The 26,424-nt window shown below is 31.9% G+C and overlaps 5 protein-coding genes across 8 annotated transcripts; 2 read left to right on the top strand and 3 right to left on the bottom strand.

Moving 5' to 3' along the window:
* Positions 1-1,327: 1,327 nt before the first annotated feature.
* Positions 1,328-6,269, bottom strand: LOC100646370 (zinc finger protein ZFP2). 3 transcript variants are annotated; one of them, XM_003393321.4, is made up of 12 exons: positions 6,077-6,269; positions 5,181-5,413; positions 4,934-5,107; positions 4,008-4,196; positions 3,597-3,925; positions 3,021-3,262; positions 2,764-2,944; positions 2,468-2,705; positions 2,238-2,378; positions 2,040-2,159; positions 1,774-1,929; positions 1,328-1,707 (listed from the first exon to the last, which is right to left on the bottom strand). In XM_003393321.4, the coding sequence occupies exons 2-12, from the start codon at positions 5,400-5,402 to the stop codon at positions 1,474-1,476; spliced, it is 2,226 nt and encodes a 741-aa protein (XP_003393369.1). In that variant the 5' UTR covers positions 5,403-5,413; positions 6,077-6,269; the 3' UTR covers positions 1,328-1,473. The 3 variants fall into 3 exon arrangements, with proteins under 3 accessions (XP_003393369.1, XP_012167672.1, XP_048268154.1); XM_012312282.3 differs by lacking the exon at positions 6,077-6,269 and adding an exon at positions 5,623-6,052; XM_048412197.1 differs by lacking the exons at positions 5,181-5,413; positions 6,077-6,269 and having other exon boundaries at positions 4,008-4,242; positions 4,934-5,095.
* Positions 6,270-7,074: 805 nt separating this feature from the next.
* LOC100646493 (glycerol kinase) lies at positions 7,075-9,939 on the top strand. Of its 2 annotated transcripts, XM_003393322.4 has the most exons (10): positions 7,075-7,213; positions 7,481-7,739; positions 7,854-8,071; positions 8,146-8,358; positions 8,445-8,555; positions 8,626-8,882; positions 8,989-9,194; positions 9,306-9,443; positions 9,514-9,591; positions 9,660-9,939. In XM_003393322.4, the coding sequence occupies exons 1-10, from the start codon at positions 7,133-7,135 to the stop codon at positions 9,755-9,757; spliced, it is 1,659 nt and encodes a 552-aa protein (XP_003393370.1). In that variant the 5' UTR covers positions 7,075-7,132; the 3' UTR covers positions 9,758-9,939. The 2 variants fall into 2 exon arrangements, with proteins under 2 accessions (XP_003393370.1, XP_048268155.1); XM_048412198.1 differs by lacking the exons at positions 9,514-9,591; positions 9,660-9,939 and having other exon boundaries at positions 9,302-9,434.
* Positions 7,480-11,729, bottom strand: LOC100649913 (testis-specific serine/threonine-protein kinase 3-like). Its single transcript, XM_003393348.4, has 6 exons — positions 11,389-11,729; positions 11,133-11,302; positions 10,875-11,024; positions 10,531-10,804; positions 10,240-10,419; positions 7,480-10,169 (listed from the first exon to the last, which is right to left on the bottom strand). Exons 1-6 carry the CDS (start codon positions 11,545-11,547, stop codon positions 10,011-10,013), a joined length of 1,092 nt encoding a protein of 363 aa, XP_003393396.1. The 5' UTR covers positions 11,548-11,729; the 3' UTR covers positions 7,480-10,010.
* Positions 11,730-12,039: 310 nt separating this feature from the next.
* Positions 12,040-13,167, top strand: LOC100646731 (RNA-binding protein 8A). Its single transcript, XM_003393324.4, has 4 exons — positions 12,040-12,280; positions 12,430-12,576; positions 12,719-12,980; positions 13,062-13,167. Exons 1-4 carry the CDS (start codon positions 12,220-12,222, stop codon positions 13,090-13,092), a joined length of 501 nt encoding a protein of 166 aa, XP_003393372.1. The 5' UTR covers positions 12,040-12,219; the 3' UTR covers positions 13,093-13,167.
* Positions 13,168-13,662: 495 nt separating this feature from the next.
* Positions 13,663-15,677, bottom strand: LOC100646613 (26S proteasome regulatory subunit 6A-B). Its single transcript, XM_003393323.4, has 3 exons — positions 15,442-15,677; positions 13,969-15,102; positions 13,663-13,896 (listed from the first exon to the last, which is right to left on the bottom strand). The coding sequence occupies exons 1-3, from the start codon at positions 15,481-15,483 to the stop codon at positions 13,786-13,788; spliced, it is 1,287 nt and encodes a 428-aa protein (XP_003393371.1). The 5' UTR covers positions 15,484-15,677; the 3' UTR covers positions 13,663-13,785.
* Positions 15,678-26,424: the final 10,747 nt, after the last annotated feature.

The raw sequence follows: 26,424 nt of genomic DNA, 5'->3' as shown, positions 1-26,424 counted from the left end.
CTACGTACAAATCAGGCCCTTTCTTCTTGCCTTTCTTCCAATCACGAAAACATAAACCGATTATGTCACTCCTCATATACGATATGTACTCACATATCGCTGCTTTGCTTTGATAGTGACACATCTCAAAAAATTTAAAATTTATTTTATTCAATAGGAAGCCTACACTATGTTTCTATTTTTATCATGTTAAACCGTATATTTATATTTTTAACTACCAGTTTTACATCAGATGGCAAAATCATTACGTATACCGTTATCAACCAGGCCTTAGCTTGCAACAACACTGACCTATCTTCACCTGTTTTGTAACGCTATAAATGGAAGGTTGTACTATTTTCGCGAATAGTGGCATATCTCGTATTAAGTAAGCCTTATAATGTTGTTGAAATGGGTTACAAAGATTTCTTTGTAAATTTTAAAACGCCCTCTTTTAAAGTTTACAATTTTTTGTAAGCTTTACAAAGCAAAACAGCGATATATACTTACATAATTCTCTTACCGGTTTTTGTTTCACGCACAGAGATATCCTCAGCCATCTTTATCTTAAGCCTAAAGACCGAAACATCAATAAGCGAAAAAGATTAAAGACACATTAAAAAATATCAACGTGAAGTTTGTGTTGACATTAAACGCTTTTGAATGTAATATACATATACGTACCTCATTCATACCCATATGGTTATATGTATTAATTGTCGAATGCACCGTGTGTCTAATAGCAATGAAGATCTATTACATGTAGAGACCTGCATCTTCCAAACTTATAATATCCTGAAGCTAAAATCTTATATTTCAAATCTACTGTCTCATCCCATATCAGCTAAATTTCGTCTCGTTCGAATGCTTTTCGGTAGTATAGCCAGCATGTTTGCTACGAACTACAATTTATGTTAAACGCGTAAAAAAGTATTGATATCAAGAAAATTAATACGATACATTTAGTGAATTATGATGAAAGTTATTAGAGGATATACAAACATATCTACTAATAGGCACTATTTACTAATTTAGTATGAAACTAACGACTAATTTTCGTTAATTTAACTTGAGTAAATTGTTCATGCGCAGTGACCATTATAAGATACGAAAAGATAAGAGTCATAAACATAAAACGCGGCTTAAGAGAAATAAATTACAATTAAAATGATACTATTGACTGATTTGCGTTATAAATAACCATATAGAATATCTAGTTTGATATTACTATTTTTAAACATCATTTTCATGTACTCTGAACAATTTCTTCCATCTTCATTTCCATAAAAGTAAATTGGAAACGTTAAATGTTATATTGTGTAATGAGTTTAAGTTTTTTGCCTTTTGCTTCGATTACAGCTAAATACAAAATTCAAGTTTAATCGAAAAATAATATAGCAGTTTCTTCAAAATTACACGTACTTAAATTTAAAGATTTATTAAGAAGCGGACTCCTTATTAAGAAGCTATAGTACATCACAATGATACAAAAATTCACGTGTTTTGTACTAAGCTTAACCAACTTCGGCCTTCACCACCAACCGATGTTGGAAATCGAATTTGTACTAATCGTACAGCATTTTTCTCTTCTTCCGCTTCTTTGTACTCTGAGGTAGTTGGTACAACTATTGTTTCCCCATCTTCCGTTTCATTATAGTTGTATACCTCTTCTACTTGCTCCGAATCTTCAGTTTTACATTCCATTACTTCATTTTCAGCGAAGTTCATCTGAAAAATATCATCTGTTTTGATCTGCACGATATACTACGTTGTAGCATATAATTTGGTACATACTTCTCCATCTACGAGATGATTTACTTCCTCATCCGCAACATTTTCCTCTGCCGGAATATTTAATACATCTTCTTCGTTATACATTTGATCCTCATTTTGCTGCTGTATGATAACATGATCTTTTAACTCTGTCACATACAGTTCAGTTTCATCCAACTAGAAAATAATTAAAATATAAAGGGTATTAGTTACATCTTACAACATAATAAATATATGAAAAATAAAAAAAGGATAAAGAAAAATGAAAAACAAATTTATTTAATTACCTGGTCATTTTCCGCTTCATCTACTAAAAGTTCCACGTTGCCATCAGAAATTGTTATAACTTGATCATCTTCCGTAGTGAGACGCGGTTGATTCACCACAATGGTATCATTTAAGTGTCCCTAAAAAATATTCGTATTTAGATTAGTACTGTCGCAGAATTTACAGAATCTCATCGTTGTAATATCATATCAGCTCACCTGAGTCTGCATATGAGCATACAACAAAGGTTTTCTCATAAAACCCATACCACATACTAGACATTCATACGGCTTTTTATCACTGTGTATAAACCGATGCGCATTTCTATTATCTCGACTATTAAATGCTTTACCACAAACCTGAAATGTTACAATACAATTCCAAAATTAAAAAAAAGACATCGTCGATATTAGTAATCATTTATAATAATCATTTTCAGTACAAGTACCTCGCAGAGATAAGGTTTCTCTCCAGTATGTATACGCATATGTTTTTTGAAATGTTCGGGATATACAAATGTTGCTGTACATATATCGCATTTGTACGGTCTTTCACCGGTATGAGCTGCTTTTATATGATAGTCTAATAATCTCCGCCGTTTAAATCCTTTTCCACAATCGTCACATTTGTACCGTTTATCATTATAATGCGTTGCACGCTTGTGCGATTGTAAATTTGATCGTTGACTAAAACGTTAGGAAAATATAATAAATTATTTTTACATTTGCTAATTAATAGACATACCTAAATGTAGCTCCACAAAATTCACACTGATATGGTTTCTCTCCAGTATGTGTTCTTTCATGGTCCCTTATTTCAGCTTTACGAGCAAATGCTTTACCACATACTCTACATATGTATGGCTTGTAACCAGTATGTACTATATTGTGTACTTCTAAATTATGTGGTGAACCAAAGGCTTTCCCTGTAATTATTGCCATGAATACCAATATATTTTTAATATATAGGAAATTGAAAAATGAAAAAATAATGAATCATACCGCACTGGTGGCAAACATACTCCTTTACACCATTATGAGTTCTTTCATGTTGATTAAGATTTTGTTGGCTCAAAAATGTTTTGTTACATTGTGAACACTGGTAAGGACGAGGTCGTATTTCATGTGTTTTTACGTGTGCTTTATAAGTATATTTTGAAGCAAAATCTTTACCACAATTTTCACATACATATGGACGTACACCTGTATGTGTATTAATATGTTCCTCCAATAAATTTTTAGAACTACAAAAGTAACAAATTGCAATATACACTAGTTTACACTACGTGAATACCATTTAACACTAGAACTACCGATAGTTAACACAAAGCTATTTCTACCAAAACCAGTCAAAATGACTGGTCTTTGAAAAATACATAATAATAGAATATTTTTATATTTATTGATTTATTACTTTCTTACAGAAGGAATTCTATGTTATGTAGTACATTTTTGATATTATTAATCCATCTGGGACCATGATCTCTAAACGAGGGTTGATACATTTATAAAATTGTAGAACCGGTCATTTTGACTGGTGTGGTATTTCTAGTATTAAAAATTGTAGTTTATATCTACCTGTATCGTTTACCACAAGTTTCACACGGCCAACATTTCGATTGTGGATAATGTATTCTTCTATGAACCCTAAACAACCGCAAATTACTAAATATTCTATTACATGTTTCGCACTGAAAATCTCCTTCCTCTTTAGCAACATGATCATCAAGATGAATAGATAGTTGATTTCTCTTTTTAAAGTCATCTCCGCATACATCGCAAATATATAAACGAGTTTCGTGCACACTCCTCACATGAGCAATAATAGACTTTGCATCTCCTACAGCTTTATCGTCTTCATTTGTACATAACAAACAGCTATATATAGAGCCATCTCTAGTAACAGTCTGGAAAATAAATGAATAATCGCAGATTATCATTTCACAGTAATATAAACTACTGATGAACATATTATTTATCATTTCTTACTCGCTCTTGGGGAGGTTCAATTTTTGGTGTAATTTTTGCTCGTTTTATCCTCTTTCTTTCTTCAGTACTACTTGTTTCTGGTATGGCCTCAACTTTCAGAATAATTTCCTCTGGTTCACAAGAAGGTTCCTCTTCTTCTTCCTCTATTCTTTCTTCTTCTCCTTCCATCTCTTGAATTTCTGATTCATCCTTACATAAATTTTGAAATATTACATGTATATGTATATATATATAACTGGAACAATCCATAATATTAAAATGACAAAGGATAAAAAAGAATTTCATTAGAAAAAATTTAATGATTTCCAATGATGTATCGCATGGTGCACGTGTCTTCTCTGAAAGTGAAGGTATTTCAAAGATTTTAAGCTTATATCTACCTTCATAAATAAAACTATATTTTTTTTTTTTTTTCACCATTCAATGCATTTTTTAATTCTCTACAAAGGAGAAGGTATTTGGTTCAAGAAATGATTCATTTAGAAAATATTTTAACTTGATGGAAAACAAGAAAAACATAAACCAAAAGCTAGTGAGTTGTTCTTCTCTGTCTTTCATACAAAAAGTTTTACAATATTAAGATTAAAATATCTTTTAAACCAATCATTTTTGACCCAAGTACCTTAATACATTTTTGTAGAGAATTAAAAAGTACATCGCATGGTGTATAAGAAAAGCATAATTCCATTTAAAAAAAAAATATAAATCATCCTAAAATCTCTGAAACGCCACCACTTATGTAAAATGCACAGATACCATATGATGCACAACTAAAAACCATTTAATCTCTCTTAATAAAATCTTTTTCATCTTTTACCATTTTAATGCTATTGTTTATTCAAGTTGCACGGATACCCTGTACATATATATATTATAATATTTATAGTATATGTATATGTATAACTAGTTTTTACTTTATTCATTACCTTTTGTATATATCTAATTTCTCCATCTGTATCCTGACTTTCTGTATTTTCTATGTAATCATGATCATTATATTCTTCTTCATTTTGCATATCAGATATCTTTTTAATAGTTTTCTTATAGTTATTAAATAATTCTAATTTTACCTCTGTCAGTCGACTTTCAAGTTCATCAATCTATAAATGCCAGTTATTTTCTTAACTACCCTTGTATAATTTTCTATAAAACAATAATTGATATCTCATTTACCTCATTAAATAATTTATAGCATTTTTTACATATGACAAGAGAATGTACATTCTCTTCGTTCAAATCTGTTTCTAAGACAGTACAAATAGCATCTACAAGTGATTTTTCTGACGATGTTACAGAATTTTCATTAAAGATTCGTATACTATTCCTAGTAGATACACCAACTTTACTGTTACATATCAAACAATGAGTACTATCTTTTTCTGAATCAGCTGTCATCTTTTTGGCAACTACAAAAACAATGCAGATATTAAAACATTGGTTTAAAGTCTCAATAAAATGATACAATAAATTGCATGTTAGTACTAATGTTGTCACTTAGTGTATATATAATCATTCCTTCCTTTTTAATTGGACACATTAGTAATTTTCAACATCGTGTTTAAAATATAGTATATAAAAAAGTAAAAAATGTTTAACATAATACATTAAATTATACCGTTATTCTATTTAAAAAGAGCAGTTGCGATAGTTTGCATGTCGCGGAATAATTTTTAGCTTTCATGATCGAGTAATGTGAGCAGGGGCAAAATATCCGTTAAAATAAAATTTTCTCGATAATCTCTTCTTATGTAATAGCACGCACGGTGTATACCGAATATTGAGAATAAGAATGCAACCATCGATATCGTTGTATCCTCGAACAATAACGTATCTGACGATTCATTCTGCAAGCGAAGGAACAAGAAATAATGTGTCGAAGCACAATACAATGAGATTGCTTCCGTTATAGCATGGAACGAAGCATTCTGTTCTTCGCTCGCATCGATAAGTAACCGCTAAAATCCAATAACCCTAACAATAACGTGCGAGGAACAGTAAACAAAATATTTGCCTGCGTTCCTCGTCAAAATGAAGCCTTATAATAAACGTAAAAAGTTGCCAGCACTGACTTGAAATTTTCGTGTCTCTGTTCGAACGATTGGCAGCGAGCGAAACGGTAGATGGGTGTTGATGCCAACGCCATTTAGGTCCTCATGACAGATAGAGCGGTTGGTTCCGATGAAAGTATTACGAAAAATACACGCCAAAACAGTTGCCACTTTTTAAAACGCAAACGACAATTTGATGTCGTCTTCGCGTTAGGTGGAGGTGCGCGATTGCGTATGCACGCGTTGAATGCCCTCTATCGGATCCTTTCTACGCGTAATCCAGCCATATTTTACAAAATTTCCAATCTTACAAAATTCATAAAATTTGAAAAAATACACTAACAATATTTAAAAATATATATATTGTGAAGTAAACGCTTATTTAGCAAAAATTTTTCATTACTTTATAAAGGAAAAGCTTATTCGCTTGACTATTTATTTTGTATAATACTACTTTTTATTGAATTTAAGTGATCTAATTGGAAAATTTTCAATTGATATAACAAAATATTTTTGTTATTCTCCTTTCTATTAAGTTATACAGATTAGTAACTATATTCGTGAAATGTATTTAGTATAATATTTCTGCATGTAAATGAAGAAGGATCATTTTGTTCTCTTGGCGCTTTATCAAAACATTCCATGAACCAATCACAGTATTTTCTTCATAACTCGTTTTTTACTCTGTAGATTAACGTTCAAAATAAGATATACTTTATGAGATATCTTGACCACCGATAGTTTTTAAGTAGTAGTGCACCATTCTATGTTATACATATCCATGAATGGAAACCGGTAATCAGTTTGTGAATGCGACATACATCAATGCATGAAAGTTGTTCTTTGACGAGAAAGCGATCGATGAAAAACTGTCAGCAACGTGCGAGTGGTTGAAAGCCCTTATTTTTATCGAATGATTCCTTCAGTTACCTAACCTTATAATGTCATATTAATCTGAAACCTTTCACTTGCTAATTTCACATTCATGATTGTGACACTTCATTTAAATTGCCGGCTGATAGCGAATAAACAAAAACCTGTGATTACTAATAAACCGTTCGAGCAGTCTTTTATGAGATGAACAAAAATGAGTCGACAAGTAGATATGGACCCCTCGTCGGTGCAATCGATGAAGGGACAAGTAGTGCTAGATTTTTGGTATTAAAAACTTGATTATCATATAATTAAATTATTCTAGTGTAGTATCTCTAATGTAATAATAATTTGTAATATTTGTAATAAACAAAGTAATATATCGTTTGGGTCATAATATACATTATATTTATTGAATCTACTTTTACTAATATATTGAGAAACGGTGTGGTGATTAATTGATCCTCCAAAAAAATATAAATAACGCATCATTCGATGTACATTCTTTATATTTCTATCAATGATTTACTAATGTGTGTACTATTATTTTAGGTTTTTGCTGCGGATACTGCCGAAGTATTAACATATCATCAGGTTTCGATATCACAATCATGTCCAAAAGAAGGATGGGTCGAACAAGATCCTGCAGAAATATTACAAGCAGTCAGGGAATGTCTTAATCAGACTATATTTAATTTGAGGCAACTTACCATTGATCCTAGTGATATAGTTGCAGTTGGTATAACAAACCAAAGAGAAACTACAGTTGTATGGGACTCTATTACTGGAGAACCATTATACAATGCTATTGGTAATCATTGATTCAAGATTTTTTACATACACAGTTTTCAATTGTATATATCAATATCAACAAATCAATAATTACATATTAAGAAGAATAAAATTTAAATTTATTATCTTATAGTATGGATGGATATGAGAACAACTTCGATCGTGGATGACATATTGAAAAAGATACGTAATCAAAATAAAAATTATTTGAAACCACTTTGTGGCTTACCGATTAGTCCATATTTCAGTGCTTTGAAATTAAAATGGTTACTAGAAAATGTGCCTCGTGTTCGTGAGGCTCTAGATCAAAAACGTTGTCTGTTTGGTACAATTGATTCTTGGTTAATTTGGGTCGGTTCAATAATAATTGTTTATTGTGAAATGTATTTTAATATGAAACATAAAAGCATTTTATTTTTTTGTAGAACTTAACTGGAGGGACAAGTTTTGGTGTCCACGCCACTGATGTTACAAATGCTTCGAGGACAATGCTAATGAATATTACAACTTTAAAATGGGATCCAACATTGTTATCATTTTTTAATATACCTCCAGAAATTTTACCTGAAATCCGTAGTTCGTCAGAAATATATGGATATATACAAGATGATATTTTATCTGGAGTACCAATATCAGGAGTTAATATTTCTTATAATTAATATGCTTATCAATAAAATAGTAATTATAGATAGATATTTATACGTAAATATTTATACACACACAGTGTTTAGGTGATCAGCAGTCAGCGTTGGTAGGTCAAATGTGTTTACAAAAAGGACACGCAAAAAGCACTTATGGCACAGGTTGTTTTCTCTTATACAACACTGGAACTGCTGTAAGATTAACTTTAATATTTTTTAAAATATTTTCCTTCATACCTTGTATATTGATAAATTATTTTGAAGATTGTAGATTCGTCTCATGGATTATTGACAACAGTCGCCTATCAGTTAGGACCACAAGCAACACCGGTATATGCTCTTGAGGGATCAGTAGCTATAGCTGGTGCTGTTATTCAATGGCTGAAAGATAACCTTGGTATACTGTCTGATGTGAAAGAGTCTGAATCTCTTGTTGAACAAATTCCTACTGATAATCGCGTTACATTTGTGCCTGCATTTGCTGGATTATATGCTCCATATTGGAGGAAAGATGCAAGAAGGTGAATAACATGATAATTAAACATTATAATTATTCGTTAATATCAAATTAAAAATCTTAATTAATTTTGTTATCACATATCTCTTGCAAAGTATTTAATATTTCAGTGTTATATGTGGGATTACTGAAGACACTAATAGCACACATATTATAAAGGCAGCTTTGCAAGCCATTTGTTTTCAGACAAGAGACATTTTAGAAGCTATGAAAGAGGACACAGGTTTAATTTTATCTAAATTGTTGGTAGATGGTGCTATGACTACCAATAATTTGTTAATGCAAATGCAAGCAGACATTTGTGGAATTCCAGTTGGTAAGTGGATTCATTTTTTATAAAGACTTTACCTTTTGGGATTAAAACAAATAAGAACAAAATATACGAGCAAAAGAAATACCTGATTAATTAAAAAATTTTACAAGAAAGTGAGGCCTTTAATGTGTGAAACTACTGCACTTGGAGTTGCAATTGCTGCAGGAAATGCAGATGGTATACGTAAATGGGATGTGAAAATAGACGCCGCTGTACCAAGCGACACCTTTCTACCTTCGATAACTGAGAATGGTATGTTCAATATCTTTTCGAATTTTTGGCTCATTCAGTTCGTTAAAGATATGAATCATGTTTTATTTAGAACGAGATATATTATATTCTCAATGGAAAATGGCTATCGATCGTAGCTTAGGTTGGGAACCAGTAACTGATACCAACGGTACGTTTTCATTTTGGTCTCAAAATTTGATTTTGTTAATTTACTTGAAACGTTACGTTATTTTACAGACGATACAAAGAATATCCACAAAGCAACTGCTCCTGGTATTTTTGTGATAAGTACGATACTTTTGCTTATGATTGCCAAGTATCATTCTATGTTATGACTGAATGAGTACAGTACTATGTACTGTATTTGTCTCAGATTATGCATTTAGGCAGGTCCTGTTTGCTAATAAATATTTGGACTCTTATTTGATATTAACTATACTGGTCATATTAAACCTTGTAAGTATGAAGAATGAACTAAAGAACAAATACAAATAAAAGTGCCATAATATTGTGATAATTTTAATATTAAACGAAATACGGAAAATCAAGAAAATGTCCTTTGGAGTTTGGAGATAAGAGACTTGAAATTTATTTCAAACAACGGTATCGATTGCTGCTTTCATCTAAAATGCTGAAATTAGATGACCGAACGTCGGTAACTGACGCTCCAATACCAATCGCATGCCTTTTTGTTCCTTTGTTCTTTTCACTTGCTATTTTCTTTACACTCGGTACTGTAGGAATATCCTTCAAAATTATATAAAATATATTACTAACCATTAGTACAACATATAAAACAAAGAATTTGAAATATTACTGTCAAAATGTCGCTAGTAGAGGTCTGGGCAGTAACAAGAGACGTAGCAAGCCAAACATCATTTCTTATGTGATCAATATCCAACCGTATTCGTTGCGATACAAGTATTCGTGAGATAAGTGAACGACAAGCTTGAGACACGTTTGGTTCTTTAGGAAATATAACTTTATTTTGTACTTGCTATATCGTAAAAGAAAGAAAATGAAATAATATGGTAGAATTCTTACTTAAGCATATAAAATTTTAAGTTGAACTAGATTCTATTACTTTCTCTTTAATGTACCTGGGTACCTTTAGAAGTTGGCTGTAATTTGTATCATCAAATGGTAGTCGACCATAAACCATTGCATAGAGTACTACTCCCATGGACCATACATCAGACAATTGAGGTAAATATGGAACACCCATTAATATTTCTGGTGAAGCATAAGCATAGCTACCACAGAAAGTTTCACTTAACGGAGCTATACCGTTCTTCGATTTCATTTGTCCACGTGCGAATCCAAAATCGGATAATTTGATATTGAAGTTCTGATCCATTAAAAGATTTTCGCATTTGATGTCTCTTAAATAATATTATGTAGTTAAATGTGATATGCGATATTTAATATTTTTTCTTTTCGTTAAACTTTTACCTATGTACAACACCACGTCCATGACAATAATCGATAGCTTCTAATAATTGCCGAAACCATCGACGGCTACGAAATTCATCGATAAATGTATCACGCCTTATCATATCCAATAAACTACCGCATTGAGCATATTCCATAATTATATAAACGCTAAATGTTAAGTATTTATATAGATTATATATATGATCAGTGAAAAATATGAGACACAATTATGTTTTTAAATGATATAATGATAAAATAAAAAAAAAGTTAACTAACCGGTGAGTTGTTTCAATTGCTTGAAGAAAACGAATTAGATTTGGATGTTTTAAACCTTTAACAACTTCTATCTCACGAGGCAAAAATTTTTTTAAATAATCTCCGGGTGCTTGAAACTTTGAAACAATTTTTACTGCTACTTGGCAATCATGCCGATTAGATTTGGCAATCTTTCATTACAATTTTTTTTATTAATAATTGACTAGTTATTTAATATTGACTTTTTTAATATCAATAAATGGTTTACATAACATACTTTTACAGTGGCATACGAACCGGTACCTATTGTTTTACCAAGAGTGTATCCATGCGATTCGAGAATAGTTAATTTCTTTTCTAATTTTTCATCATTTTTACCTTCCACGGCTTTTAATAAGGATTTCGGAGAGTTATCTGTTATTGGTGCAGTTGCCATGTTATGCGTAAACAATTACTGTACTATATTATAAATTCAAATAATCACTATGAATACATGATTATGTTATTTTCTTTGTATTTTTACGTCGGTTTCAGTACACGTAACGACGTCATTTTACTTGTTGAGTTACATGTTTTAATGGATTTTTTAAGGAAATTTGGTATTCCATAATTTGTCAATTTGAACGCTAATGGATTAAAATTTGGCATGATGCTCGTCATATATATATCCAGTATAGCAAACATTTGAAATACGATCGTTATTGATATTACGATGATTTTATGAAAAATATCATAAAATAATATTTTTTATAGTTCATGGGTTTATGAGTTTCATCATAAGCAATTTTTAGAAGATTACTACATATAGTTTATAAAATAGTTTTATCTTATTATCAATAGTTTAATTTTTTTCAAAATAAAAAAACAAAATTAGGGATATTTATATCTTACATAAATTGTTTAAGGACGATGTTTTCTAAATGGTAGAAATAAAAACTAGTAAAAACATACATCTAGAATCTAGATAATATGTAATTAGTGATTGTCGACTATTGTGTCTAATGTGAGTCGTGAATCATCGTGATTTGTATCCATACATGGTGGTAAATACGGTGATACGGTATTTGATCAAGGTTACTATTGTAAGAAAACATTTAACAATTTAATTATGGCAGATGTGTTGGATATTGATAATGCAGAAGAGTTTGAAGTTGATGATGAAGGCGATCGTAAGTTTAATATTTTATCATGAGTTATACATAAGCGTGTGACATTTGCTATAACCTCTTTACTGCGCGATTTCTTTTAATATGATTTAAGTATGTCTTTATAGTAATAAATAATAATTTTTGATAATATTTCTGCTTTCATTTATTAGAGGGTATTGCACGTTTAAAAGAAAAGGCAAAAAGGAGAAAAGGTAGAGGACATGGTGCAGAATTGGTGTCCACTCGTGATGATGTTGGTCATTATGAATCAATGAACATTGTTGAGGAAGACGATGATGAACCAGGTCCACAAAGATGTAAGAAAGCATTTTAAATACTTTATATTTAACAGAGTACTTGTATAATTTCCTAATAAAAAGCTATTATCATAATAAAAAATAATAAAAGTGAAATTATTAAATATTTAATTTTGAGACATTTATAGAGAATTTATTATAGCTGTAGAAGGATGGATTTTATTTATAAATTCAGTACACGAAGAAGCACAGGAGGATGACATTCAAGATAAATTTTCAGAATTTGGACAAATAAAAAATTTACATTTAAATTTGGATAGAAGAACAGGCTTCTTGAAAGGATATGCTTTGGTAGAATATGAAACGTTTAAAGAAGCTCAAGCAGCAAAAGATGCTTTAAATGGGACAGAAATCTTGGGTCAACCTATTTCAGTTGATTGGTGTTTTGTAAAGGGACCAAAGAAGTAAATATTTATTAAAAAATTTAGTATAAAAGTATTTATTAAATTTAAATTTGACTAATAAATTAATTTCTTTTATTACAGAATTAAGAAGAGAAGCCATAGAAGACGATGAAAAAGAAGATTATCAAGAAAGATTTTTATTTCTCTCATGTATGATTACTTTGAATAAAGATCGTTTTGTACTTGACAGATATTGTAAAGACATAAAATATTATAAATATAGTTTGCAGAAAATTTCATAAATTGTAGAAGTTCCATCCATTTATAATTAATTATTGAAAAGGATTCAACTTAGATTTATAAAGATAGGAGCTTATACAATTTAAACATATATATATTTATTTAATATAAATTTGCCAGTAACTAAACTTTTAGTATCATACATAAAATTTATGGATTACAATAGCAGATAATTAAAATGACAAATGTAATTTTGTTTTCCTATTTTCAGCAAGCATTTTTAAATTTATAAATCGGAAGTTAAGTATATAGGGTGGCTCAGCTAAATCTACTTTATTTATTGTTGTACAAAAAACTTGTCAGGACAAAGTTGTAGTATTTCAAGGATGTCAAACTATAACATTGTCCTCAAAAGTTTTTTCGTAGAACAATAAATATGAAAGTTATTTGGGTGATCCTATTTAGCTGGGCTTTCCTATACATATAAAAACATCCACAGGAATTTTAACATGCTCGTATTGAGTCGTTTATTTAATAAACGAGGTTATTTTGTTATTGACATTTAATTTCGTTTACAGTCTCTATAGTCATTTATTATAGAATGTAACTTAATAAATAAAGCACATTAGGCATAATAGTTGAGATTGGCTTTCTTCTTTGCTTGAACTTCATTAATAGCTTCCATTAAATCTTCGTGTGTAACTGCTGTTGCATTGCGTCTTAGTGCTATCATACCCTATAAAAAATGAAGAAAAATTGATCTATGTCTGAATTATACTATTACTATTAAATATCATAATATATGTACCGCTTCAACGCAAACGGCTTTACATTGAGCGCCATTAAAATCATCGGTAGATCTTGATAATTCTTCAAAATTGACGTCCGGAGACATATTCATTTTTCGCGAATGAATTTGCATTATACGAGCCCTAGCTTCTTCATTTGGATGCGGAAATTCTATTTTTCTATCCAAACGACCGGATCTCAGTAAAGCTGGATCTAAGATATCTACCCTATTTGTAGCTGCTATCACTTTAATATCTGCAGTAGAACTAAATCCATCTAATTGGTTTAATAATTCCAACATAGTACGTTGCACTTCTCTGTCACCAGCTTTTTCAGAATCAAAACGTTTTGTTCCAATTGCATCCAATTCATCTATAAAAATAATTGCTGGTGCCTTCTCTTTTGCAAGCGAAAATGCATCTCTTACTAATTTTGCACCATCTCCGATAAACATTTGAACTAGTTGGGGTCCAGCTAATTTCAAAAAAGTAGATTTTGTTTGTGCAGCACAAGCTCTAGCTAATAAAGTTTTACCAGTTCCTGGTGGTCCATACAATAATACACCTTTGGGAGGTTGGATACCAAGATTTTCAAATTTCTCTTTGTGTGTCATAGGTAAAACAACAGCTTCTATCAATTCTTGAATTTGTTTGTCCAAGCCACCAATATCTGAATATTGTTCCGTAGGTCTTTCATCCACTTCCATAGCCTTTACTCTTGCATCATATTCAGCAGGTAATGTTTCAAGGACAAGATAGCTATCTTTATTGACACCAACTAAATCACCAGGTTTCAAAGCTTCCGCATCAACCAATCCAATTACAGGTAGAAAGTATGTTTGACGAGTAGAAGTTTTAATAACTGCACATTTGCCTTTCCTTTGTGCATCTAAATCAACAACTGCACCATCTTCTTCTCCCATATTTTGGGGGTCCACATCTAGCAACTCTATAACATTAGATACTAAATATGGCAAAGTTTTATTTACTTTAATTTTTTCTGTATTCTCTTTAATTTTGTCATTTTGTGCCTGAAGTTCATGAGAAATACGCATTACTTCGCTTTTCATAATTTTAATCTCATTGTCTAATAAACGTGTACGGGATACAATTTCATCTGTAGACATTCTCCAAACATCTTCACCCAAAGCTTCCTATAAGAACAATTACAAAAATATTCATTTTCACCATATATAATTAACTTGATTTTAGATAGTGTAAATTGAAAGTACTTTTAGAAATAAATTTATAATAGTTTTTTAATATTTATCGGCTGAAATTTTTGAATATAAATAAAAGAAGATTGTATTTTTTGCAATATTTTCTTGTTTCACAAATATTTTAATAAATGTAATAAATCTAATTTGTATCAAATCTTGTATGTTAAATACTATACGAATCATATCATATAAAAAGTATACGATTCTGGAAGATAATTTAGATATGCTTGTCATTCCACCTTAACCTATAAGAAATAAATGTGCGATCTATACCTCTCCATCCTCCCAGAGAGATTTGTCCTCAAGGGTAGCCATTTATTTAAATAAATTTATTATTTTTAAAACGATAAAAGTTCAAAATCTTTTATAAATTGATGCGATGCGGAAAGTTTGCTGAATTATGAAATTCACTAACCACTTCCACTAAGTTCATAAGTATCTACAATCTACATATATGTAAATATAAGCAAAAAATCAGCTAAAAAATGCACACTAAGAATAGGGCCGGCCCTCTAGCAGGTAGCGGCTGAACTATATGCACATTTCTGACGCTCTTGTTGGGAGAACATACATGTGCACAACGAGAAGGGAAATGACTAGTGAAGGATAAGAACGAAAAAACATAAATTGTTTAAAAGTTTAAATAAATATTACAGATAAATTGTTCTTTTTATTGTAATAATTACGGAAAAGCCACTTTGAGATCATCTTGAAAATGATTATATAATACGATAAAAATGAGATTATTTATTGTAAAATAATAATATAAGATGTATTTAGAAAGAATTTCAACAAATCCGAATAGTTTAACAGCATTTTACAATCTTGTTATCTATTTTATAATATAAAATGACTATTTTGACCGATAAGTTTTTGCTCTCGAATTTTCTCAGAAAATGGCTCCGTTTTCAAAAATTTCAAAATGTTTCAAATATCTCTTATATTATTTTACTCTCTTAATATTTTTAAGTATTTATCAATTTTCTTGAACGTTTCTTAAATAACTTGTTTCTTAAACTTGCAAGAATTAGAATGAATTTGAGGTTTATGGCTGTTGGAAGAATTTAAAATGATTAAACGTTTTATTCACTTACAAACTAAGTATATTTTAGTTATTCAATTCAATTTACAGGTTTACAATAATTGTACAATTGTATGATAAGTTTATAATTTTCTGTATAATAATTTGTGTAATTGTGTCAATTTAAATTAATTTGTTTCCGTTACTTGACTAATGGAGCTAAAACAACTTCTCTCGTGTGAAAATAACATATTTACAAAACTTATAAGTGTTCGTGATACGGCGCAGTATTTTGCCGCTGATTTTCGAATTGTCAATTCACCATTAATCATAAAATACTAAGCACCTGCTTTTCGGTCAACTCTATATGGTTCAGTACGAAGTACGAACGCACATTTCCCCTGTCGCCATACATTCGCACGTTCCCCCATCATTAACCGTTAGAGGCAGTAATTGGTGAAGCTTATTTTTGTCTGAATTTTTCCCATGCTCGTTGGCGATCTTCCTATTCACCTTGAAATTCTTTCTATGTTGATGGCGTTTCTATGTTTTCTTAATCTATGCTTCAATAAAAATAGAAAAATTCTTTTATAAGAATATTTCTACTGTTTTTCGAAGGAACATGAAGGACCACAAATACTTACATAAAATAAAGTATTTATCACTTTATACTCTTGTATAGCAATATAGGAAGAAATATAGGTAAGAGGAATTTAATACTTTTCTATACGGAGTAACGAGATACATCGACCAACGAATAAAGAAATGTAATTCTATAAAAAAAAACATTGTCCTCCATGTATTCACCTGCAAAAAAACTAATAACATCAAATTATGTCCTTTTCGGCGTCATTCAACTCTTGTTTGAAAGTTTCTTTTTGTAATAATTTGAAATCATGAAATTAGGCAAACAATTTTGTAACAATTTGAAATCATGAAATTAGGTGTTTTATTCTATTTAAGTCAGACCACCATACGTGCTAGGGAATAATTCTGTTTATTTATTAATATCGCGTTATTTACTTTGATCTGACCGCGAAATGCAGATATATTGTCCATAATGTTAATGGAAAAGCCAATGGAGTTTTAACAATATTTTTCAAGAGAATGGTTGAAGTACCACCCATGATTCCTGTGACAAGCTTGGTTTTCGTGATAAATAGAATACGATGCAAACGAAAAAAAATTTGATCTTGAATTTCAAGAAATTTTTTTCAATAGATTCTCACCGACCCGAAGGTGTAGAAGTGGCCTATGTCAGTGACGACAACATATATTATTCTCTCCTGTACATTTTTTAAAGAATGTATTATAATTTACTTATTTGTGAAACCTAGATATTTCTATTTAGAAGATAACAAGATGGACGAGGTGTAAAATACCATTTTTTTATTTTTTTATTCCATCTAGAAATTTTGGGAATTATCGATAGACTTGACATATTCAATGCTTTTTCGTATCCCACATTTTGTGAGTCATCTGATCCTCTTACCATTATTTTATCTCGAACTCATAATTATTATCTTTATGTTTTTTGTATATTAATCAATTTTTTTTAAATAAAATTAAATTATGACACGGATATTAAATTTCTAAGCACAGGTATCCATCATAATTTTTGGGTTTATATTTCTCACTATTTCAAAGGTTGATTAAGGAAACTTTCAATTTTTTGGTTACAATTATTTATTTTCAGTTGTCCTCTGCGGCTTCAATACATGAAATACTTAATATACAATGATCCAATAATGTTCATTAAATACGAAGTACGAAACCTATCTACGCTAAATTCGTCTACGATCGATATCTTTTGCCGTATATCGTCGATATAAATGAAACGTTCGGTAATAAATTATCGCAGGTAGGTAAGCGTTTTTTTCTTTAAATTTTCAATATTCTTTCTCATTCTCTCTCTCTCTCTCTCTCTCTCTTTCTCTCATTCTCAACTATTACGTAATTTCACACATAGTAGCTTAAAGCATAAAACCGAACCTACCATGGATAAAACGAACCTTCTTCTATTAAAAAAATCTACAATAGAAATCTCATATCTCAAACCTTGCGGCTGTTTCTTCGACCACTCGTGTCCTTATTACAAATTAATCTTTCAACGAGGAAACATTAAGCATCGTTGGGAAGACCGTATGAACTACGAAGGCGTGTGTTCAGACGAAATTATACGAAATATTCTATAATTCGCAAGTTTTCGTCGTCTTTGAACGATCTATTTCGCTAAGAAGTCACGGCAAAGAACGAAGCGACGCTGTTTGAAAAATTTACCCCACATCGTGCTGGGGCCATTTTATTCTTTTCTTTGTATTTTTTCCTTTTTGGTTTTTTGTTTTGGTGACAATCACAGCCCCACGTTGAACAGTCGAATGAAGAGAAGAGAAAAAAATTAGTGACAGACTCGATAATACCTCTTTTTAATGGCATTCGATTTCTCACCTCTGCTAATTTAATAATCGAACCGAACCCGTATAATTCAGTGATCGAACGATCGCAATATTATAGGTTCTTAAATTGATCGAATTTCACGACTTAAATTCCTGATGCGATGAATCGTTAGAACTGGGAAAATTAACTGTTAAATGAGCTCGATCCATTATTTCTTTAATCTATTTTAGAATCAAGTTGGAATATTCTATTCGCACTAAATAGACGATACAGATTCTTATTATTCGACTCTCACCGCAGACTATACAGAGACGAACTGGAAGAACGGTAGATAATATCGATTGAAAGAAGTAATTGAAATAATATTATATTTATATCATATCTTCGTTGTTGTTAGTGACAAAAATATTATTCTTTTCACTTTCTTCAAATAAAATATAGAGGAGAGTAAACTGTATGAAAATATGAATATTTAGTCATTCGGTTAAATCTTCCTACTAAATTGAACGCTGGAGGTTTTACTATATATCGGTAAAAGAAGAAAAAATTGTTGATTAATTGTAAGTGAACTAAACATCAGCTGTTTCGTGTAGGCAACAAATGGATCAATTTGACAACTTCCCGTTGTCTCTGTTTTCTCTAATTATTCCTTCGTCCATTCCTGAATCAAAATGATCACTTCATCGACGTAAGATCAGAGATTCACTCGCGAGACATAGGACTACGATACCTTGCTTAAAGATATACACAGGTATAGATATCAAAAAGAAAGATTCTTCAAAAAGAAAAAGTTGTCGAAACATAAGTTTATCCTTTTTTCTTTCTGAAATGGGTGATCAGATTCGTCACGAGCTGGGGTGAAAACAACGGCGTGCGCTTTTCGATTCTTCGTCATATAAACGTTCAAATGCATGTGGTTTTCTTCTTGTATTTGAACACGATTGAGTAGAAAAATTGCACAAAAAAATGGAAACTTAAAAAGTTAAAATAGCGAATGTAGTAAATTATTTCTATATAACAAAAGAAAAAGAAGTGATACGTAGTTGCAATTTGTTAAAAAATGGCATAAGTTTTCGTTGAAATATATATTGGAATAACGCACGACCCGAATTGCATGTAATTTTTAAATATTATCACCGCTTGCCGCGATTAACGTTATATACTCTTGTCGAGGGGCTCGAAGTGGACACTCGGTATGAAAATGATTAGGCAATTATTGAAACATCCGAAAAATACGTCACACGATTTTTTTCTTTGTTGTCAAAAGCGTTACAGAGAGAGAAGAGATTCTATACGACTACGGCTTCGTGCACATTTACTTCGTTTTCTCAATTGACCGTCTAGTGAATACTGAAGTTTTGTCAATCCCAAGAGAAGTAACGTTAACAGCTACGTATACATATGTATATACATATACGTATATTTTTTATTTTTTGTATTTCTTTTCCTTTCTTCCCTTTTGCTTGTAAATCGTGTTGCGTAACATATGTTCGACGACTTTAATCGCAGAAATTGCAATTGTGTTTTAATATCGATCAGTCACAATAATAAAATGTAGAAAAATCTATATTTTATTTTTTCGCACTGAGACCACGCGTTGTATAATAATACCTTTGCTCTTTTTTCTTTAAATGTTAAATAGTTACGCATAAAATTGAATAAAGATAAAGCTTACGACTTATTTTTGGTGTTTGCGCGCGCGTCTCTTCTTTTTTCTTTTTCTCTTTCAATTATAGATTAAGAATCAAATCTGTTGAGATACATCAAGTAGAGACAGATTTAGCTACCGAACGAACTCTATTCAATGATCTATCGATGTTTTTTTGTAGATATATTAATTATTATAAGCTCATAATATACACGTATAGTATATATACTTAAAGAGAGCTTTCGAGTGATTTTATGAAATACGTTATACAAAGAGTTACAATTAAAAAGAGAAGATCGAATAGTATGTCTTATTTGCTTCTTTTTCTTTACATTAATTAATGTCCGCGTTACTGGTATATTATCTTTTTATGGTTACAATATACGGTCAAAAATTCAGTAGTATCTGGTATGTAGTTTTTTATGTGGGAAGTTGCAAGTGAGCGAGAAGCAAATTTCAGAAATTAAAAAGTTAGCGTTGTTGGCGCAACATCACCGATTCTCTTTCTTTTCACCTCCCTCCCTTTTTTTTAAAAAGACTATGAACTATATTTCAACATTTTGTCCGAATTCTTATTAATACATTAACATACTGACAATTATGATGGAACAATAGCTATAGTTATACCTGGTTTATATGTATATTGAATTGTTTAGAACAAAAATTATTTCTATAATACTAAAGTGATATCTATACGTTTAAATTTATCTTTTTTATTGGATATTTAGTATATCAATTGTTATATTCTATGTTAGTTTAAAAGACTATTTTGTACTTTGTTATACAATTACGTGAAGCTCTTTTACATCTTTCTATTGTAATATTCAAACTATTAAAGCTCCAATTAAAAGAAACACGCTTGTCATATTTGTACTCACTGTTCAAAGAAAACTATAAAATATTATTAAATGCTCATAAAAATAATAGTCAAATCATATATCACATTTCTTCACATTTTTTCATATAGTTCATAATTTCTTAAGGAAGGAGAAAGAAATAGCACGATCGTCGCATCAATAACACTGACTTTACTTTCACGTCGTCTACGATCAAGCAATCGTTCGACTCGACAAAAATTGTCTTATTCGAGCAGAAAAATATAAAAAATTCCTGGGGAGTCTTAGATCGTTTACGATCTTAACATCGTCCGGAAATTCAATTATGTCACGATTGAATAACGTCAAAAAATATAGACATGTTCCTGTTATCAAGTGCGCACGTTCTATTAGAATCTCAAACATTTGCTAGAACAAACGTGAAAGTAATTACCCGAAATTATTGTCATCGATATTTATCTAAAATCTGACTAACGTAGGACTAACAGATCAGAATGACTGATGTACGAAGCATGATATCTACATCATCTGCTCGATCGTTAAAAAATGGAAAGACTAAGATTGTAGAATCGATTGTTCGCGATTTAAATGCGATTGTCTAGTAATCTAGTGACTTTTGTATTAATAATTATTTAAATGTTCACTTGGTTAATAGTTTGGATGCAACCGTGATCGATCGAATACTCGGAGAATAATATACCGATTGTTCAGAAAGTTTTTAATCGTCTCTTTCAGTTGGAGTTTTAATGCATCGAAATGAGTAAGAAAATGTTTTTTATTTCTTTAAAAATCGGCACGATCTTTCCGGACAAACAAAACATACAACATAGATTTGAGTCGGGAATACGCTAACGGACAAATTTATGGAAAACAGATTCAAATAAAAATAAAAAATAAAAGATCTCAAGGAATTTATAAAATAGAAAATTGTGCGATAATTTAGGTATAAATGGACAACTTTTACCTGTTCTGTTTTTAGAGTTATACTAATGGATCGATTAATTGAAAAGACGAAGAAAAAGAACAAGGAGAACAACAACTCGGACAAGAAAAACATGCGAATATCTGATCGTTCACTTTTTAAATCTACGAATCACGTTTTTCTTCGGTTCAGATGCTTGTCACAAGGCTACTTGGTTTTTTCATACCGGCTTTCACTCATATTATCTTTCAGTTTCTTTTTTCTTTTGTCGTTTTCTTTTCAAGAAAAACAGGACACAATGAAATATCAATCATCGATAATATTACACCAGAGGCACGAAATAGTCCAACTAACAGCAATCGTCGGTATTTAGTATTTAGTATTCACGTAATGGTACATATTATGCGTATTATGTATATATAGATTGACATTAAAATTTTCACTATGTACATTGTTCGTTGCCAGTTTTATGTTCTGTTTTCCTGTTTTTGTCGAGAGCATAAAACAGTTACAAAACGAACGTCGTACAGGATATAAATAAGTACATACGTATGTATTTTGCGTATACAGACGTGACACGCGCGTGTGGTTTCCAGTAAAAACGTGTTAACATTTAGAAGAAGATAGGCACAATCGATGGGAACGATGAGCTCCTAGAAAATGTGTCTCGCGCGTTGCTTCGTGTGACAATCGTTGTTTTCGTCAACGAATTGGAACGAACCAAATCTAATGACAATTAACGAATACCTCGTTTCTCCTTTCCTATCAGCTGTTGAATTCATTTTAATTTACATATATGCCGACAAATTGGGATTGATCAATGATCGAAACGCAGATAACACCTAAATACAATATCGTTAATCCACGAGTAGAATCTTTTCCTTCTTAGGGAGGTATCTAAGCTACGAATTGAGGTAGAATTACATATGGATACATAGAATAAAATTACAAATTCGAGACAATGTATAAGTACACGGGGGTGGGGAGAGAGAGAGACTAATGAGACGTTCGAACAGCGATGAACGAGAAGGTTTCGTCAATCGTTTCTGGAATACGAATGCCAAGCTTCTGGAATATACAATAGTGTCACGACTGTGAATGCTAGCCATATAATCATTATTGTTGCTGTTAATATACTTAACGATATTATCGATACACGTTACACTTATCAACTGACCTCTATACAACAACTAGAATTTCGATCAACTATATATTTACTATCACCATTGGTATTAATGTTAATGTACGACGAGAACTCCACTTCAGATAGGAAACAACGAAGCCGATCCAACGCAAAACTGTGCTATCAGATCTCGAATGAACGCACTATCGAAGATCATCGTTTCGAATAATCTTAATGTAGAAACCGAATTTGCAAGAGATAAAGATGTATCTATACTCTGAAATCTGTTGGATTTCTAATAGAAACACAATAGAAGTATAGAAAGAGATACAAGGTATATGTATACGTATAACGAAAGTTGTAGAATTGGCAATTGGGATGGTCTTTAGTTGCGGTAATTCGGCTAGAGATGGACGTTGCCCAGAAGAGATAGACCGCAGATGACTTTGCAAATTCGCAACTAAAGAAGTAAAGTCTCGACAGAAATTCGTTTTGTCCTCTAAATATTTTGGATACTTTTGCATATTTTCTTCGCGCAAAACGTATGAATCCAATGTTGCGTCTAAGTTCAATTCTACTTGTCAAAGATCAGTGTGCGTGAAACATATTCCTTCGATAGTAAGGACTACAACATTCGTTCGAACTTTAAAGATATAACTAACGGTGGAATTATTTGAAAAGATTCAGATCAAAATTGAAATGCTTTCCTTGAAAGCCTTGTATGTACGGTAACTCGATCGACAAAACACCTTCATGCCGAAGGGAAAGTTTGGTTTCCTCGACCTGAGACCTGAGACCTGAGACCTGACGATAGAGCTCCGAAAATAGTTTCTGATTATTAACAATATCTATGATTCACACTAACTTGATTCGATAATGAGATGATCAACTGAACGCTTACGCGGAAATCCGCTTCTTTCGGTTTCCCCTTATAAAATATTTGTGCTGTTTTATAGAAAAGAAACTTAAGCTTACCCCTTAACAACTGATCGAGCTCTATCATTATCATATACTCTAAAAGACCGCGGATAAAGTATGATACAGAGTTTGTACAAACGCGTCACGTGCGTGTGTTACAACTTATAACAAGTCGGTTATTATATTCCTGCGAGGTTACGCGTACGCAATACGAGAACGCGGATTCGCGTAATTACACCCTAGGAACATCTCGAGGATCTATCAACGAATTCTCATCGATCGGAGGCTTCGTCGATATCGCATGTGTCTCATTCGCCTACGATCGTTCCGAATCCTTGTCAATTCCAACGTTACATCGGTCATATTTTCAATCTCTTTTGATCGGTGAAGTAAAGTCGATCGATATTTCCGTAAAGAGAGTACATTAATATCGTTTCAAATTATCGCGATTACATTCGTATCTGGAATATAGCACGACTTTGCATCATCGACATCTACGACCCGTTTCTCTTCATACTCTTCAACTCCTGTGATCGGTCACATTCTTTGTGCCAACTCTGTATAATACATACAGAATCGATCTTCTATATATATATATATATATATATATATATATATATATATATATATATTTGTAAGTACGAGAAATGCATGACTGGTCGACATTTAGCCTGCGTATAACTTATGGCTCTATGTACAATTGATTTTTACGTTTCAGTCGCCTGTTGAATGCAACGTTACTAATGCTAATGCTAATCGTCAAAATCGTTACTTCCGTGGCAGAACGACAGGTTCATTTTTAAATCTCTTTGGGCTTGGCTTCGTCTGGTTCGTTGAGAGGAAGCTCGTTTAACGTCGTTCTGTGGTCTGTATTTACGAATACGCATAGAGATTGGCGGAAGATGACGGGAACGGGTTCTGACTGTTAATCGGATCCATTGAAACTCTGAGCAACGATTCATGCCTGCGTCTTCCGATTTCTAATGTCGACTTTCATAGCGTACAAAGAACGCATGGGACGATATGTCGGTTCAATACGGTACAGCGTAACTGTATATAATCGTAATGCATAATGTTCAATGTGGATAGAAATTTGTTGGACCGTCAATTGATGAAATAAAAAAACGTAGCGAACGTTGCTCGTGTACAGTCATCGATCGCGATGATTCTTCTCCATTTCGATCCGCTTCAGGCCAAACCCTAAAGTCAGACCCCAAAGTCGAATCTTGATTATTTTCCGTTTCTCCGACGAGAGGGAATGAACAGACGTTTCGTCAGCGGTTTCAAAGACGACTCTGCGTGGAAGTATTACAATTACGAGCACGATTTTCATTTGTGACACCTTTGTCAAGGCGGTTGGCTTGGCTTGACTCGACTCGGCCTGATCAAATGTTAATTTCGACACGACACACGCGTTTTCGGAAGAATGAAAAAATATGTTGTCGCATATAGGGTTTGATCGAGTGGAGCAATCGATTCGTTTTAAGTTAACGGAGCTCGAGCCACGAGATTTCGGTTATCGTGCTTGTCTAACGGCGTCTTTGCCACAAAGTACGTCCCTGACCGCCCTGCTGCCGCCCCCAGGTCACCCTCGATAACCACCTCCTGCCCCATCATTCAAGCTGTGCTCTTGCTCTCGTGATTTCATCATTCGCAAAATCTGCAGCTTACATTCGACAGTCAATTATTAAATTATTTGGTATTCGAAAGTGTAAAAAGCAAAAGTCTCGGATCATGAAACGAATAGTCTTCGTTCTCGCGCGATATTTCTTTGCGTGGAATTTGATTATCCTGAGTTATTTTTATCGAGGCTTTTAGCGTATCAAATGTGTGAAGTTGAGGAGAATACCTTTATACATATGTAGAAAGAAGCGATTTGAATTTAAAGCATAAAGAACAATCTTTTTGTAAAATTAATCCTGTATAACTTGAAAGTAATTTATGTTTAGTAACATCATATCATTTTGATCTGACGATTATTGTTATAAGTAAACCGTTTCTTTAATAATGACGCCGAACGAATATTTGGTATAGTATTATAATATAAAATCGCAGAGGTTTGCGTTCTCCTTAGCTTCCTAGTGCGACGGTGTAAAAAGTTTGAAAATTCAAAGAATCAGATTCTAGGCTTCGTCACGCATAGCCATTGTTCAGGTAACAAGCGAGACTGTTTGTCTATCGAAGTGTTTAATACCTTGCCATACGTTAATTGGCGAGATATTAGTTAACTGTTGAACGTCAAAAGCGAATCTTGAGAAGCGTAATGCCTCGCAGCACGTTGCGTTAACGGTGAAAGATACATAACGTGACTTGACGTAACAAAGAAAGAAAGTGGGGAAATTTGTTGAAAAATCAGTTGGTGAGACGCGTAAGCGGATGTTTAAAAGACAT

The sequence above is a fragment of the Bombus terrestris genome, chromosome 14 (genome assembly GCF_910591885.1).
Source record: "Bombus terrestris chromosome 14, iyBomTerr1.2, whole genome shotgun sequence".
Classification (NCBI taxonomy): domain Eukaryota; kingdom Metazoa; phylum Arthropoda; class Insecta; order Hymenoptera; family Apidae; genus Bombus; species Bombus terrestris.
This window is presented reverse-complemented; position numbering and strand designations above follow the sequence as displayed.